The 14,321-nt window shown below is 43.3% G+C and overlaps 1 protein-coding gene across 2 annotated transcripts; it reads right to left on the reverse strand.

Annotated features, from left to right (window-relative positions):
- Positions 1–4: 4 nt before the first annotated feature.
- On the reverse strand, positions 5–14,130 carry LOC118076448 (zinc finger and SCAN domain-containing protein 2). Of its 2 annotated transcripts, none has more exons than XM_035099214.2 (6): positions 14,066–14,130; positions 4,575–5,079; positions 4,245–4,326; positions 3,857–3,936; positions 3,019–3,145; positions 5–2,332 (listed from the first exon to the last, which is right to left on the reverse strand). In XM_035099214.2, the coding sequence occupies exons 2-6, from the start codon at positions 4,986–4,988 to the stop codon at positions 1,452–1,454; spliced, it is 1,584 nt and encodes a 527-aa protein (XP_034955105.1). In that variant the 5' UTR covers positions 4,989–5,079; positions 14,066–14,130; the 3' UTR covers positions 5–1,451. The 2 variants fall into 2 exon arrangements, with proteins under 2 accessions (XP_034955105.1, XP_034955107.1); XM_035099216.2 differs by lacking the exon at positions 14,066–14,130 and adding an exon at positions 5,777–5,796.
- Between the last annotated feature and the right edge of the window lie 191 nt (positions 14,131–14,321).

The raw sequence follows: 14,321 nt of genomic DNA on the forward strand, positions 1-14,321 counted from the left end.
GTCCATATGGCAATGCCATCAAAATGCCAACTCATATCCCCAAACACACATTAATTTGGATTTTCCTTTCAGGGGGAAATCTGATCAATTAAAAAACCTGTTGCCAATGACCTGGTTGTGATACCTCAGCCATCTGTTTACAGGATTAAGCCCCCATTTGAGAGCCGGTGGTACTGTAGTGAGTGCAGGACAAGGAGCTGGGAGAGACCAGGGTTCGAATCCCCACAATGGGCCATGAAACTGACTGGGTGTAACCTTGGAAGCCAGTCCCAGTTTCTCTCGGCCTAACCTACCTCACAGGGTTGTTGTGAGGATTAAACAAGGAGGGAGACAACCACGTGGAGTAGAAATGCCAGAAAAAAATAAATGCGTATAATAGCACCCTTTCAGAGTAGAATATTTACCAAAATAATAATAATAATAACCCTATTTGCCATTTTCCTATTAGCAAGAAAAGGCTGTGGGAATGTTTAACTAAGCATTTATTAAAAGAATCTCAACCCCTAGAAAAAAGGGGGATCTTTAGTGCTGGCTGGCTGGCAACTCAAGTAAACCATGGCATTAATTTCTCAACTATTGATGGCTGGGTGTTTGTGGGGCTGAAGGTGGTCAAACAGGCCAAATGCTTCTTGATAACGGAATTGAGTTTCGTGTTAACTTGATTTTGTTGTTGTTGTTGTTGTCAAAGAAAGAGACTTTATTTTGTGCCTGACATAATTACGTACTGTACTTCATAAATATGAAGATTTGTATCCACCGAAGACTTTGCACTAAAAAGAAAAGGTCCATTGGGGGGAGGGGGTAAGAGAGAGAGAGAGAAGGAGCTATGTTATTTCTTCTGTTTAGAACAAAGTCATTCAATAACAATAAAAAGAAATAAGATTTTAAAGTGTGTGTTGTTTTAATGGATGGCGACGTGGTCAGTCCACTCCTAATTTAGCTGTGATTCCTGCACTGCAGCCAGGGGGTAGACTAGATGCTTCTGGGAGCCCCTTCCACCTCCACAGTTCTGTGATTCTGTAATTCTACACGTGCATCTTCGTTCAGGTGCAAAACCAGGAGTATTTTGAGTGTATCGATCCCTCTTCTCTCCTGGGAGAGGAGTAAAAGGGGCATTTGCCTAAAACTCTCCCTTTCTCTCTCCTGACCAGAGCACCTCTGGAAATGCAATTGGATGGCACTGGTTGACAATGACCTCACCAGTGTTGCCAAACCGCTTGTGACCCTCTTCCCCGATGCAACATGAAAAAAGTAATCCAAATTGCACTTTGAAGATCTAGGTCTGCAATGTGAAGAATTGTTAGGCACCGAGTTATTGGTGCACTCCATGGTTCTGACAGAGGAGGATGACTTCTTTGCTGGCTCGTCGAAGGACAAGAACATTGTGGCAATCCTCACACACCTACAATTTAATTAAAGTCTCATACATTTAAATATGTACACAGCCACTCCTATGGCTTCCCCCCACTGTGAGTTCGTTGATGGGCTGCGAGATTGTCGCTACGACTGAAGCGCTTGCCACAATCAAAGCAGGAGTATGGTTTCTCCCCGCTGTGAATTCTTTGGTGGAAAGTGAGAGTGTGCCTGTGACTGAAGCTCTTTCCACACTCCAAGCACAGGTATGGCTTCTCTCCGCTGTGGGTTCTTTGATGGGTTGTGAGATGGGTGCTCTGGCTGAAGCTCTTTCCACACTCTTGGCACTGAAACGGTTTCTCCCCGGTGTGAATCCTCTGATGGGCTGCAAGGTTGGCTCTGTGACTGAAGCTCTTTCCGCATGCCAGGCAACAATAGGGTTTCTCCCCGCTGTGAGTTCTCTGGTGGGAAGTGAGAGAGGTGCTCTCGCTGAAGCTCTTCCCACACTCTAGACACTGGTGGGGTTTCTCCCCCTTATGAATTCTTTGGTGGGAAGTGAGCCATTTCTTCCAGGCGAAGCTCCTTCCGCATTCCAAGCACTGGTGCGGTTTCTCCTCTGTGTGAACTCTTTGATGGGAAGTGAGAGTGCGTCTGTATCTGAAACTCTCTCCACATTCCAAACACATGTATGGGTTCACTCCGCTGTGAGTTCTTTGGTGGGTAGTGAGATGGGCGCTCTGGCTGAAGCTCTTTCCGCACTCCGGGCATTGAAATGGTTTCTCCCCGGTATGAATTCTTTTATGGGTTGCAAGGTTGGCTCTGTGACTGAAGCTCTTTCCACATGCCAAGCACGGATATTGTTTCTCTCCTCTATGAGTTCTTTCCTGGGAAGTGAGATGGACCTTCTGACAGAAGCTCTCTCCGCACCCCAAATATTTATGTACCTTCTCCATTATGTGGACTTCTAACATTTCACCACCTGCAACGATGAGAAAAACAGATTAGATCCTCAGGAAACCCCCAATGATTGAGAAATGCGAATGGAAGATGATTTTGTTTGGCTCAATCATGGGATCCACTACATCTCCAGGCTCAGTATTCTCCTTAGCCTACCAAAAACGGACAGAAGCAGAACGAAAACCTAATAGAATCTGTATCCGCTAGCCTAACAACTCTGAATCCTATATTTTAAAAGGCCTTGAGTTCAGACTAGGCTGATCATTGCTATGTGACTTTCCTCTGTAAAGTTTTGCTTTGGATTGTTTTAGCTGACTTTAATGTAGGTTAATGTAGCTTTGAGATTCTTTTCTTTAAAATATACAGTGGTATAGAAAGGAAGTGCATGACAGTAATAATAACAACTGGAGAAAGAATATTCAAAGACCAAACAGGAGATAGCATGGGGAGTGCTAGAATCCCAGAGGCAGGAGCTGGTGCTGTTGAGCTCCATGTAAAGGTATGTCACAGAGAGAGATGCACTGAATTTCAAAACAGATACTCTGATCCAGGTATCCCCAAACTGCAGCCCTCCAGATGTTGTGGCCTATAACTCCCATGATCCCTAGCTAACAGGACCAGTGGTCAGGGATGATGGGAATTGTAGTCCAAAACATCTGGAGGGCCGAAGTTTGGGGATGCCTGCTCTGATCCAACAGTGAGCCTTACTGAGAGAGTCCATGATCCCACGATTCTCCACCATGACTTCCTTATGCAGAGCTCTCTGGTCAGGATCCAGCAATGCCCACTCCTCGTCTGTGAAAGAAACGGCAACGTCTTCAAAGCACACTGAACCCTAAAAGAGAAAAGGAAATGCCCTCCACTCAGACAGCATAAAGATGGTCTACTGCTCTTTGCTCTGTGGTTTTCTGCCTGTTTGTTACTTTTAAGGGATTGCTTTCCTGCACATTTTAATTACGGATGCTTATTTTAATGTATCAAATGAAGTCTTCTCTTGTGTCGTTTAATGATGGGTATTACTCATGGTTCAAACGGGCAGAGGTCAACATTGTGGTCCTTGTGTCATTCTGCTTGTGCAAAGCATTCCAGTCTACCACAAAGAAGGATCCCCTCGGTCGTCTCCCTGGGCGCTGTTCTTGGGGGGACCCTCCTGATGCCCTAAAGCAAACTTCAAGTGGCAAATGAGGACATGGGAAGGGAGAGGAGAGCGGGGCGAAAGTCTGCTGTGAAACTGATGGGGCAGGTTAGGCAAATCCTGGCCACTGCTTTTCATGGTTTGTCAACTGCTTAGAAGTCCATTTTAGCATTCAATGACAAGTTTATAAAGAAAACAGCAACAACGGAGAGACATTCAGAAGGTTAGCTGAGGTGAGGCAGCTGTTCCTTATTCTCAGCACAGAAACCTTCCTGAATGACCTTTCTAGCTTTTGTGAAGGGCAGCTTTGACAGAAGCAAAGTGGAGCAGGAGTGAGACTCATTGGGGGCCAGAGGCCTCCTGGCTGCCCCACCCCTCCGCCTCTTGACCCACACGGCTCCTTCTCCCTACCTGATCCACTTCCACAGCCACCACTTCCCCTCTGACACAATGAAAAGATGGGTGAGGTTTTGCCAAAGTCTTTCTGTCACCTGCAGGAGACAAAGGTTAGGTCTAGCAGAGCATCTCTTACTACAGATGGGCCTTAGAACAAGCCTCACTTGCTGAGTGCATTTAGACATTTGTACCCATTTGGTAGCTCAGTTGTGTACATATTGTAAATCACCCTGAGACCTCTGGGTATAGAGTGGTATATAAATTCAATCAATGAAATATACATCTCTCCTCCTTGGGGCTCTTGGCTTCAATTGTCTTCCCCCAAACGATTCAAAGAACTCACAGATAAGTTTCAGAACCCACGGAATGTGACCAAACAGAGACAAACCTCATTCCTCCTTACCCAGTGGCCTCTCTTTGGTGTCCAACCGAGCCCCCTCTGCCTCAGAGACACCTGAACCCATTCCTGCAAACAGATCCTTTCCCTGAAATCACAGAATCATAGAATGGGGTTAGCTAGTCCACCCTCCTGCAATGCAGAAATCTCAACAGAAAGTCCAAACAGAAAATGGGGTGAAGGATTAGAAAAGGAACAGCAAATGAAAAAATGTTAGGGGTATCATATAACACTCCTTGGATTCCTTCCTGTAAAGATGGGCCATGAGTACAGAATTTGGGGACCTCTCTCTCCTGTTTGGAGCCCCTTGAGAGTATCCAGAGGAAAGTCTCTCACCTGCTGCTCTGCCTGCTTTCTCTCCTCTGCCTGACTCAGGAGGAAACCTTCGGCCAGGGCCACTGCCTGGGAAGTGGTCTCCGCTCCACATTCCCTCACCCAGCTCTCCATCTCCGCTGGAAGGACAGCCAGGAACTGCTCCATGATCACCAGGTCCAACATCTGAGCTTTCGTATGCCTTTCTGGCTTTAGCCATTGACGGTCAAAGTGGTAGAGTTGGCTGCAAACCTCTCGGAGTCCTTTGGCCTCCTGGTAGCAGAACCGCCTGAACTGCTGGCTCTGCACCTCTGAGCGGAGGGTGTCCTCCTCACCCAGGATCTTCTGCACGGAGTTTTTCCAGAATCCCCCACTGCTCCCAGTTTTGATGCCGTGCCCTCTTCCTCCTTCAGGGCCAGCTGAGGCTCGCTCATCCATCTGTACTCTCAGGAAACTTCCAAGAGATCAGAAGGAATCCCCTTTTCTCCTGCCGTGTTCAGTTTGTCCAAATTACAGCAGCTAGAAAATCCTGCAAAGCAAATGCATTACTCAGTTATAAAATTGACACCCTGTCTGGAGAAAAGAAAGATGTTCCCTGATCAAGCGTGGATGAGGCTTGCTAGGACAGACTCAAGCTTATCCTTCAACTAGGGTTACTCCTGGATCCAAGAGTGTCACTTGAGGCTCAGGTGGCCTCGGTGACTCAAGAGTGCCCATTTCTAGCTCCAGCTTGTTTGCCAGTCACAGCCCACACTCTGCATCCCATGGGATTATTACAGTGTTTCCTATTTGAAGCTGCCCTTGAAGAAGACTCAGAAAGCTGTTCAAAACACAGCGTCCAGATTCCTGCCTGGGTTCCCCTCTACTTCATAGTTCCTTTAAAGACTGCCACCTTCCTCTCCAAGAAGCTCAAGGATCTACCCCTCCTCATGCAATTTTCACAAAAACCCTTAAGAACATATTCAACTCCTCTTTTTAAAATACAGCTTGTCAGTTTGTTTGCCAGTGCAATTCGCCATTCACTTAGGCTCCCGAATATCTGAAGAAACTCCTCCTTCCCTACATTCCCTTCTTGGGTGTTCAGGTGGGCAGAGGGTTGGCCATCCTCTGCAAGTTTTGGGTTTACCACCCTGGTGGCACTCCCAGCTGGGGAATCCCCTCACCACAGAGGCGCCCCTGGCACCTTCCACCACCCCCACCCCACGAGACGTGTTTCCAAGACCCACCCTTTATTCTTGCGACTGTTACTTGCTTTTGTTGTAAAAATTTTGCAGAGCTACACGGCCCTAGAATTAAGTGGATCCTTGACCCAGGAAGAGTCCAGGTATCCTGGCAAGCAGACAAAGTTTAAGCGTCTCCTGCCCACCAAATAACAGAGACCAAACCAGGACGTGCGAAGCAAGGCACTTTTATTTTTGCTGTTGCAACAGGGTCCTTCCTCTCACACAGGAGAACAAGGAAGGAACCCCAAACAAAGATGTCTTGCCCTTAAAAAGAGATTTGAAATTGGTTTCAGCCCACCCCCCAGAAGCATCATCCATATGTCACAGAAGGGGTGTAGCCCAAGACCCCCCCTCCCTAGATTCATCATAGGTACATCATGAAAGGGGAGGTCTGGTGGCAGTAATCTGAGCACCCTGGACCCTGCCCCCTGCCCCCAGAACCTAATCAACAAAATTGAGAGATATTTACATTTCCCTGTTTCCCAGCCAAGTTAATCACACCCTTTTGTCTGGCAGTCAGGTATCAGGATGCCAGGGATTATCACTTTAATTCCTGAGACAATGAGAAGGTTCCCCCCACCCCCCTTCTTCCTTGCAGAGGAACACCTGGTCAGAGAGAGTCAAAATGGTGTCAGTCAGGCCTGTTTTCCTGTGCTGCTTCAGACATGTTTCTGTACATTCATGTACATGTTTTATGAACAATTATTATATATATATATATGACCTCAAAATTCTTATAACAATATCCCCCATTTGGGGCTATAATTTTTCTTAAAAATTGTTGCCCCACAAAAGAATAACCAGATGTGTTGTTTTAGTACTTTGGGAGAAGCATTTCTCAAAAATGGTCTACGTATTTCATTTAACAGGATGGTCCACCAATATTGACTGGAAAGTGCAGTTTGTTTGTTTACCCTTTTGTGTGTTCTTCAGGTGTCAAAAGCTAGCTCTCCTCTGGTTGCACACCTCCATCGTGGCACAACAGCAACAATCCCTGGTGAATCCCCTTAGGGCTTTCATATTGACCATGTCGCCTGGCACCCCCCATAGCTGCCACAGGTTTGGACATGTCATGAGAGAGATGCCTTTGCCTTGGGCTTCCTATGGGCCTTTATTATAGGCTCTGGCCTTGCACTGTAGGGAGTTGCCCAGTTGCTCTTAAAGGAAGAAAGCTACTTGCACCTTGGATACACTTGCCCAATTAGAACTGACCCAATTAGAATTTATACAGCCCCATAAAACATGTCCAAATTAGTCAAATTTAACTCTAAAAGGGATCATTCCTGTTAAATCAAGACATAAATACCTTCATTTATCTGGTGTTTCATGGATCTTGGGGCTTATTCTTGGTAAAATGATTTAAAACAATCTAAAATTGTGTAAGAAGGCTGGCACACTGCAGAGTGCCAGGTGGGACAAGAAAACGTGGTCATAAGTTGATCTAATCTAAATACTGGACTATGCAATATCCTGATCCTTTAAAAGGCATACAATAATACAAAAAAAATCATTGGGACACTATACATTAAACATAAAAAAACAATTAAACACAAAATTGGTTCACCCCCCCTCCTTGTGGAAATAACATACTGTCAGACATAGTTCAATGTTTCTGTCGAATATCACACAACATAAAACATAATCATATATCAGTTGTATGTCTTGAGGCCATCATGATCTTGAGACAATTCCGGCTGCTTTTAAATCCTAGGGCACAGAGTCTTGAGGTCAAGGAGAGAGAATGTCCTTGCAATTCACTTTCCCCCTTTGTCCCAAAGTCATTTGACACATTTCAGTGTTCCTATATAACACATAATGCACAAAACCTTCAAATTATTAATTATACGCCACTTGTATATCTTGAGGCAATCAGGTGAACTTGAGATAATTCTTGCTGCTTTTGCATGTATCTCCAACAAGGGGGTTTTCTTGTCTGCCTTCGAGTCACTGGGAGGAAGTTAACAGTACTTCTATGCCAGCACTTCTAAACCTTGCTGAAACGTTATAGCTTTCTAGGTCCTCCTTCTTAGGTTGTGATCAAAGAGATAAAATGTCAATTTGGTTTCCTGTAAAACATCCTTTTGAAAATAGGCCTGCAGGGGGTTGGGGTCTGAAGATATAATTAGTTAAAAAATAATAATAATAAATAGTATAATAATGATAAAGTCAAGAAAGGGGAGAATATTCTAGAAATTTCTTCTTGGGAAGCTGCAAAGAATATAAGATCATAGTTAAGCATTTTATTCATCTAAATATTATTATTATCATTCATATTTAATTACTGCTGTTATTGTCTGCTCAGTCAGTTTAATTTACTTCACCTAGTTTGGCTGTGGAGGAAACAAAGGACAAAAATTTTGTTAATTAGGACACAATCGATAAGTTATTAACATTTTCCTTATGTGGTTCTGAATTCTCTTTGAGGTTCACGTATCTTGTTTGAAAGGGATTAATATTATTATTATTATTTACAGGAAAGAATGAGTTAGATGCTACATTTGTATGTACAGAAAGAAAAAGTAGAAATACCAAAAAAAAGATACAAAAATAAAACAATAAAATTTAGATTACCACTCACACAACAATTTTTCAAATGAAATTGGACTTGACACAAAGATATCAGATTTTTTTAAAAAAAGAATTATCATTAAATAATACAAAGACATTATAAATTGGAGAGGAACCTTAAAGATCTGAAGGTGAAATATCCAATTAAGATGGAAAAATGGTAAAATAACGGAAAAAGCTTTGAAATTCATCATAATAAGAAATACTCAGGCAAGACTACCTGACAAAATACAGTCACAAAACAATACCTGGTTATTGTTAGAATAATTTCATAGACATAATGGAAAAACTGATTTAATAAATGGAAGCAGATTATTTATAAGCTAAAGAGAAGCGCCAAAGAGAAATGAAATTACTGTTTGTATCTCCTCACTCCTCACTTTTTCTTTCTTTTTTTTTTTTGTGCTGTGGAAGAAAAAAATTGGCAAAACACTCAATCATTGCTACATTAGAAAAGGGAGGGTTATATTAACATAGGGTAATGCTTCGGGGTGAAATGCAAATGAGAGATAAGTATCCATCCTGAGTACCTGCTAGGAAAGAAATGGAGCCTTTTGTTTGCATAGTCTGTCAACTGGTAGACAGCAATTTTCTATGAATTTCCAAGTGTGGAGGGGGCTTGTTTAGGTGGCGTCCCCCCCCCCATTGGGAGATAATTTTGCATTAAGGTTCTGAAAGAATTTCTCTGCACACTGAATCTCAGTATCCTGCTGGAAAGGGAAAATTATTTCATGTGAAAATCAGTCAGGAAATGTTCCTAAAATGTACAGAGTTTTGCATGTTGAACTGGAATTGGCAGCTTCTAAACAGTTGATGGTTCTCAATGGTTCTTTATCTATTTATTTATTTTTACATAAAGAAATTTAAATTTAAGTTTCATGTGCAAAGCATAACCTTGAACCTCTTAATTAATTTATAAACTACTCAAGAGACAGACTTATAGTAGTACTCTGCTATTTATACCTGTGGAAAGAATCTGGCATGTTAAGATTTTGAAACTTGGCAACCATTTAACTTTGATGGACCAGTAACATACATGAGGTTGTTTTCCCTCAGTGGTTCAAAGCTTTACATTAAGAAATTTGAATAATATTTCATGAGCAGATTATAACCTTTTCGCCCCTTAGTTTAAACCTCCTTTTTCTCCTCTATTTTCCTCTTCAAGCTGACATAGCCTCTGTGCATGTACAGAGTTCATGATTCGGCAGTCTATTATACCCTTTTTTTTTTTTTAAAGTGCTGTACCTCTTGACAACATTACCATCTGAATAAAGGAAGGGAAGGGGAAAGAGTAGATTTTAAAGTAGGGTTAGATTTCAAACAAAAGATAGAAACATAGCAGTGTTTTTTTTTTCAGAGCCAGTTTAAATTCTTTTTCCTTGTTTGGAGTCCTAATACAATTTGATACATTGTTTCTTGTTTCTTGCTGCTTAAGAAGCAGGCTTATAAACCTTAAACTAACTTGGAAGCTGCAATAAAAGTTGGGTCAGATTAAAGTCCTAATGAAGTCACCAAATAAACACCTCATACCCCAGGCAAAATAAATCTTGATTTGCCCCCTTTATCTACAGGGTTCGGGGTGAATTCGTAATTGCAAATGTTTTCGTTTGTTTGTTTGTTTTTAATTAATTTATTACAGCCATGGCAGACTAAATTCTCTGCCCCTTTATCTATGGGTAATATGGCCATAGAGCCAGAATTCATAAAATCCTTTGCATTCTCATTGATTTTCAGCCTTACCAATTCCAGACAAAATTTTCTGGCCCTTTATTTACTTGAACTGTTGGCTGGAGTTTTGCAGTTAAAAAAAATAGCTGACAATATGGTGGAAAAAATAACACCAGACATTCATTTTCAATGCATGATATACCATCTCTACCTCTTTCTGAATGGCACCTCAAACTCTTCATGCCAAACTTTAAAAATCTATCTTTCCATCCTTCTCCACCAAAGAGTAATGCTTGACTGAATTCAGGCCATTTCACTATACCACCAGGGTTTAAACTCACTTTTCAGTGCTTACAAACACATTTTCTCTCCCTCCTTTTTCTAAGTTTGGAAAGGGTTGGAAGGGATCTTGAGTAATCTAGTCCCCCCCTTCTGAAATATGGGGATCTCAACACTATCACTGCCCTTAGGATACACATACATTTGAGTACAGACGCCTGACTGGGAAGGAAACACAGGCTATGCCCTATCACGGAAGCACATGTGTGTACTAAGGGAAAAATAAGGAAGGGGAAGATTAAAAGTACCAACGTTATATAGAAGCCTTTAGCAAACCTTAAGATTGGATAAAGATTGGGAAATGTTCAAGACTTTCATATGTGCTTAAACTTTAAACCTTAATAGACAACGTGATAAAAACTTATATAATCACTCCATAAAAAAAAACAATTACACTCTTGTTCCAACTCTGAAAACCAATAATCTTTCCTTGCCAGAAAGCAGAGCTGGGCTGAATTTCAACCCATCACCACATCAGACACATTGCCTTTCACATAGCTCTAAAATGGGGGTTAGAAGGGACCCTGAGGTCATTTAGTCTAACCCTCTAAGATACAGGATTCACAAGATTTGAATGAAAATACCAACTTTATACAGAACCCTTGAGCAGATGAGTTGTTTTTTTCTTAAGAGACTGATATTAGGAGCCCAACAATAACCCTTCTGTCCAACACAATTGAAGTTAAAACTAGACTCAGATAGACAATTCCTGGCTATGGAAGCTCTACCTTTGACAAACAAATCACCTTTATTGGAATAGCTGTTCAATTTTCCTTTAGTCAATATTCATCTAGTCACTTGGAGAAAGACTCCCCTTTGGAGCCTCTCTCAATAACAAACATTTGCACACCTCATTCTCATATTTATAATGTTTAAGATTGATCGGTTCAACATTGTTTCTATACTAGAAATTTAAACAAGTTGGCAGTTTTAACTATGCACACTTAAGAAGGCAGTCTATGGATGTTGTAGCCAATTTAAACACACCCCATAACATTCTAAACCTTGAGTACATCTCTTATCCACTTATAGCTGGAGTTTATGAACATTTTCAAGTTTAAAATATTTTCAAAGCATTGAGCAAGCATTTTTAAACTTACAGCTCGTTATTTTCCTTCATCCTGCCCCCTCTTTTTACTTTTGGAGAGGAAACAATGGCCTTCTACAGCCTCTTTAAAACAAACCTTTACACACTACCTCCACTCTTTTAAATATTTGCCATGTTTTTGGGTTGATCAAGCCCTTACATAAGATTATTTAAGCAAGCTTGCCTTAATTTTTATATTATTTTAAACTATGCATGCTTTAAAAAAGGCAGTCTGTGGGTGTCATGGCCAAATTTTAAACACAAACCCCTAATTTCCTAAACCTGGATTATATCTCTCATTTACTTTAAAGGAAACAACTATCTATAGCAGACACAAGGAACAGACGCACATACACGTAACAGACAACACAGACAACATGTAACATGCAAACATATATAATTTTATACCATAACATACTTTGCAGGATTCCTCACAAAACTTTTCCCATTCAGAGTTCACCAGGGTTAATTTTAAAGCGGAGATTCACTGTATGTTAAAGGAACCTCCTGGTAGCCATTTCCCCTCATCTGGGTGGTCCATAGTAAATCGGACCCTATGTTTTTTTCTTACAAAGTTTTTGCAATTGGTTCCCTTCAAGCTTGTCCGCCCCGGGGATTTCATGCCAATTTAAGAGAACGAATTGGAGTGGACTTTCATCCTCAAAGTCCTTACCGGAGCAAAGCCTCAGTTGTGCTTTGCCTCGGTTGGGAGTCTGGGAAAGGAATTCCTTAGAGTGGGTTGCACCCATTTTACTTCTGTCTTTTTATACTGCAGTTCTGGGTCCCCGACCCTGTTCCTGGACACTCTTAACTTCCCGAGTCTATGACTCACCCCCACGTCCTAGTGGTGTTCCTGCCTGCCGTTCGCGTGCACTAACTACTAGGCGGCCTGGTGCAGCTAAAACCCTATTGGAACCCTCCCACTGGTCATCAATTGCCTGAGGGTTCCACAGCAACTTCCCTGCCTCTTACACACTAGACTCAGGTCCTACTGAACGCTTGCCTACGCAATGTCAGGTCGGAACTGAGGAATACAGAGTAGAAAGGAACAGGCGCACTTGCATTCCCTGGTCACGGGTCCTACCCAACAAGGGTCGCCGTGGCAGGGGGGCGTCTTCACCCGAAGATTAAGAGCAGAGGAATAGGAAACAGAGCTGGGATAGCCAGATTCCCAGATTGGTAGAAAAGCGACAGTTTGCTCAGACTTCTGCTCAGTTTGGCAGAAGGGAGCTGGGACAGTCTTTCTAAGCTCTGCGTTTAACGTAAAGACTGTTGCCCGGGACCTCAGTTCTACTCTGTAACTGTGCCTGGCAGCCTTGCTGCAACTAAGGTCCAAAGAGGAGAGTAGAAAAGGATAGTCCAAGTGGAGAAATAGATTTTTAGTTGCTGTGGTTCTTAGCTCACCCAAGGTGTCCCCTTTTAATACTCACGACCGATCCTTTCAGTCGAATCCCGTTGTCTCCAGCTTCCAACTGGTTCCTAAAAAAAAACAGCCTTGTCCCTTTAAACGTTGCTTCGTCCTGGGGGTCCCGCTTGGACTCTCAATTACTACCAAGTGCCTCGGGTCCTGAGGTTGGTTTACCCCCCTGCAAAAGAGGCAAGGGCGCGCTGGGCTCCCCTTCCTCAGTGAACCCGGAGCTCAAGGCAAAACTGGGTCCCCGAAGTGGTCGCCAAACTGTTGTAAAAATTTTGCAGAGCTACACGGCCCTAGAATTAAGTGGATCCTTGACCCAGGAAGAGTCCAGGTATCCTGGCAAGCAGACAAAGTTTAAGCGTCTCCTGCCCACCAAATAACAGAGACCAAACCAGGACGTGCGAAGCAAGGCACTTTTATTTTTGCTGTTGCAACAGGGTCCTTCCTCTCACACAGGAGAACAAGGAAGGAACCCCAAACAAAGATGTCTTGCCCTTAAAAAGAGATTTGAAATTGGTTTCAGCCCACCCCCCAGAAGCATCATCCATATGTCACAGAAGGGGTGTAGCCCAAGACCCCCCCTCCCTAGATTCATCATAGGTACATCATGAAAGGGGAGGTCTGGTGGCAGTAATCTGAGCACCCTGGACCCTGCCCCCTGCCCCCAGAACCTAATCAACAAAATTGAGAGATATTTACATTTCCCTGTTTCCCAGCCAAGTTAATCACACCCTTTTGTCTGGCAGTCAGGTATCAGGATGCCAGGGATTATCACTTTAATTCCTGAGACAATGAGAAGGTTCCCCCCACCCCCCTTCTTCCTTGCAGAGGAACACCTGGTCAGAGAGAGTCAAAATGGTGTCAGTCAGGCCTGTTTTCCTGTGCTGCTTCAGACATGTTTCTGTACATTCATGTACATGTTTTATGAACAATTATTATATATATATATATGACCTCAAAATTCTTATAACACTTTCATTCTTTTCGAGACGGAAATTCAAACTGCCCTGGATAATGGAAGCAGCAGCCGTAGCTTCCAGTATTAATGCAGGGGTTGGACTAGAGGACCTCACGGATCCCCTCCAACTCTGTGATTCTGAAGGTGGATGAAGGACCCCCAGAAGGAGCGCCCCGTGTCCCACCTCCCCTGACACCCCACAACCTCTGCTCCCACGCTTCCCCCCCCCTCAGAAACACCCCAAAGGGGGAGCCTCACCCAGGAAACGCCATGAAGGAAAAAAGAGAGACAGGCACAGCAGCCCCTCGCAGGAAGTGACGTATGGGAGGGGCTTTCGCCCGCCCCTACTCGCCGTCATTTCCTGTCCTCCCTAGCTGCCATTTCAGGAGAGGCGGCAAAGAGGCCTCGCGTTGCTTAGCGACGCGACGCCAAGACACCAAAAGGCGCCATCTTGGAAGAGGGCGGGGAAAAGGGCGGAAAGCGGCCGAAAGGGACGGGGCCGCTCTGTTGGACG

Source organism: Zootoca vivipara, chromosome 17 (genome assembly GCF_963506605.1).
Source record: "Zootoca vivipara chromosome 17, rZooViv1.1, whole genome shotgun sequence".
In the NCBI taxonomy this organism is placed as follows: domain Eukaryota; kingdom Metazoa; phylum Chordata; class Lepidosauria; order Squamata; family Lacertidae; genus Zootoca; species Zootoca vivipara.

Excerpts from the sequence above, each read along its gene's own strand:
- LOC118076448 (XM_035099214.2), bottom strand. The coding sequence starts at position 4,988 with ATGGATGAGCGAGCCTCAGCTGGCCCTGAAGGAGGAAGAGGGCACGGC. Across the intron at positions 4,327-4,574 it reads GAAAGCAGGCAGAGCAGCAG|GGAAAGGATCTGTTTGCAGG; the intron begins GTGAGAGACTTT and ends CTGTGATTTCAG. Across the intron at positions 3,146-3,856 it reads TGGCTGTGGAAGTGGATCAG|GGTTCAGTGTGCTTTGAAGA; the intron begins GTAGGGAGAAGG and ends TTTCTCTTTTAG.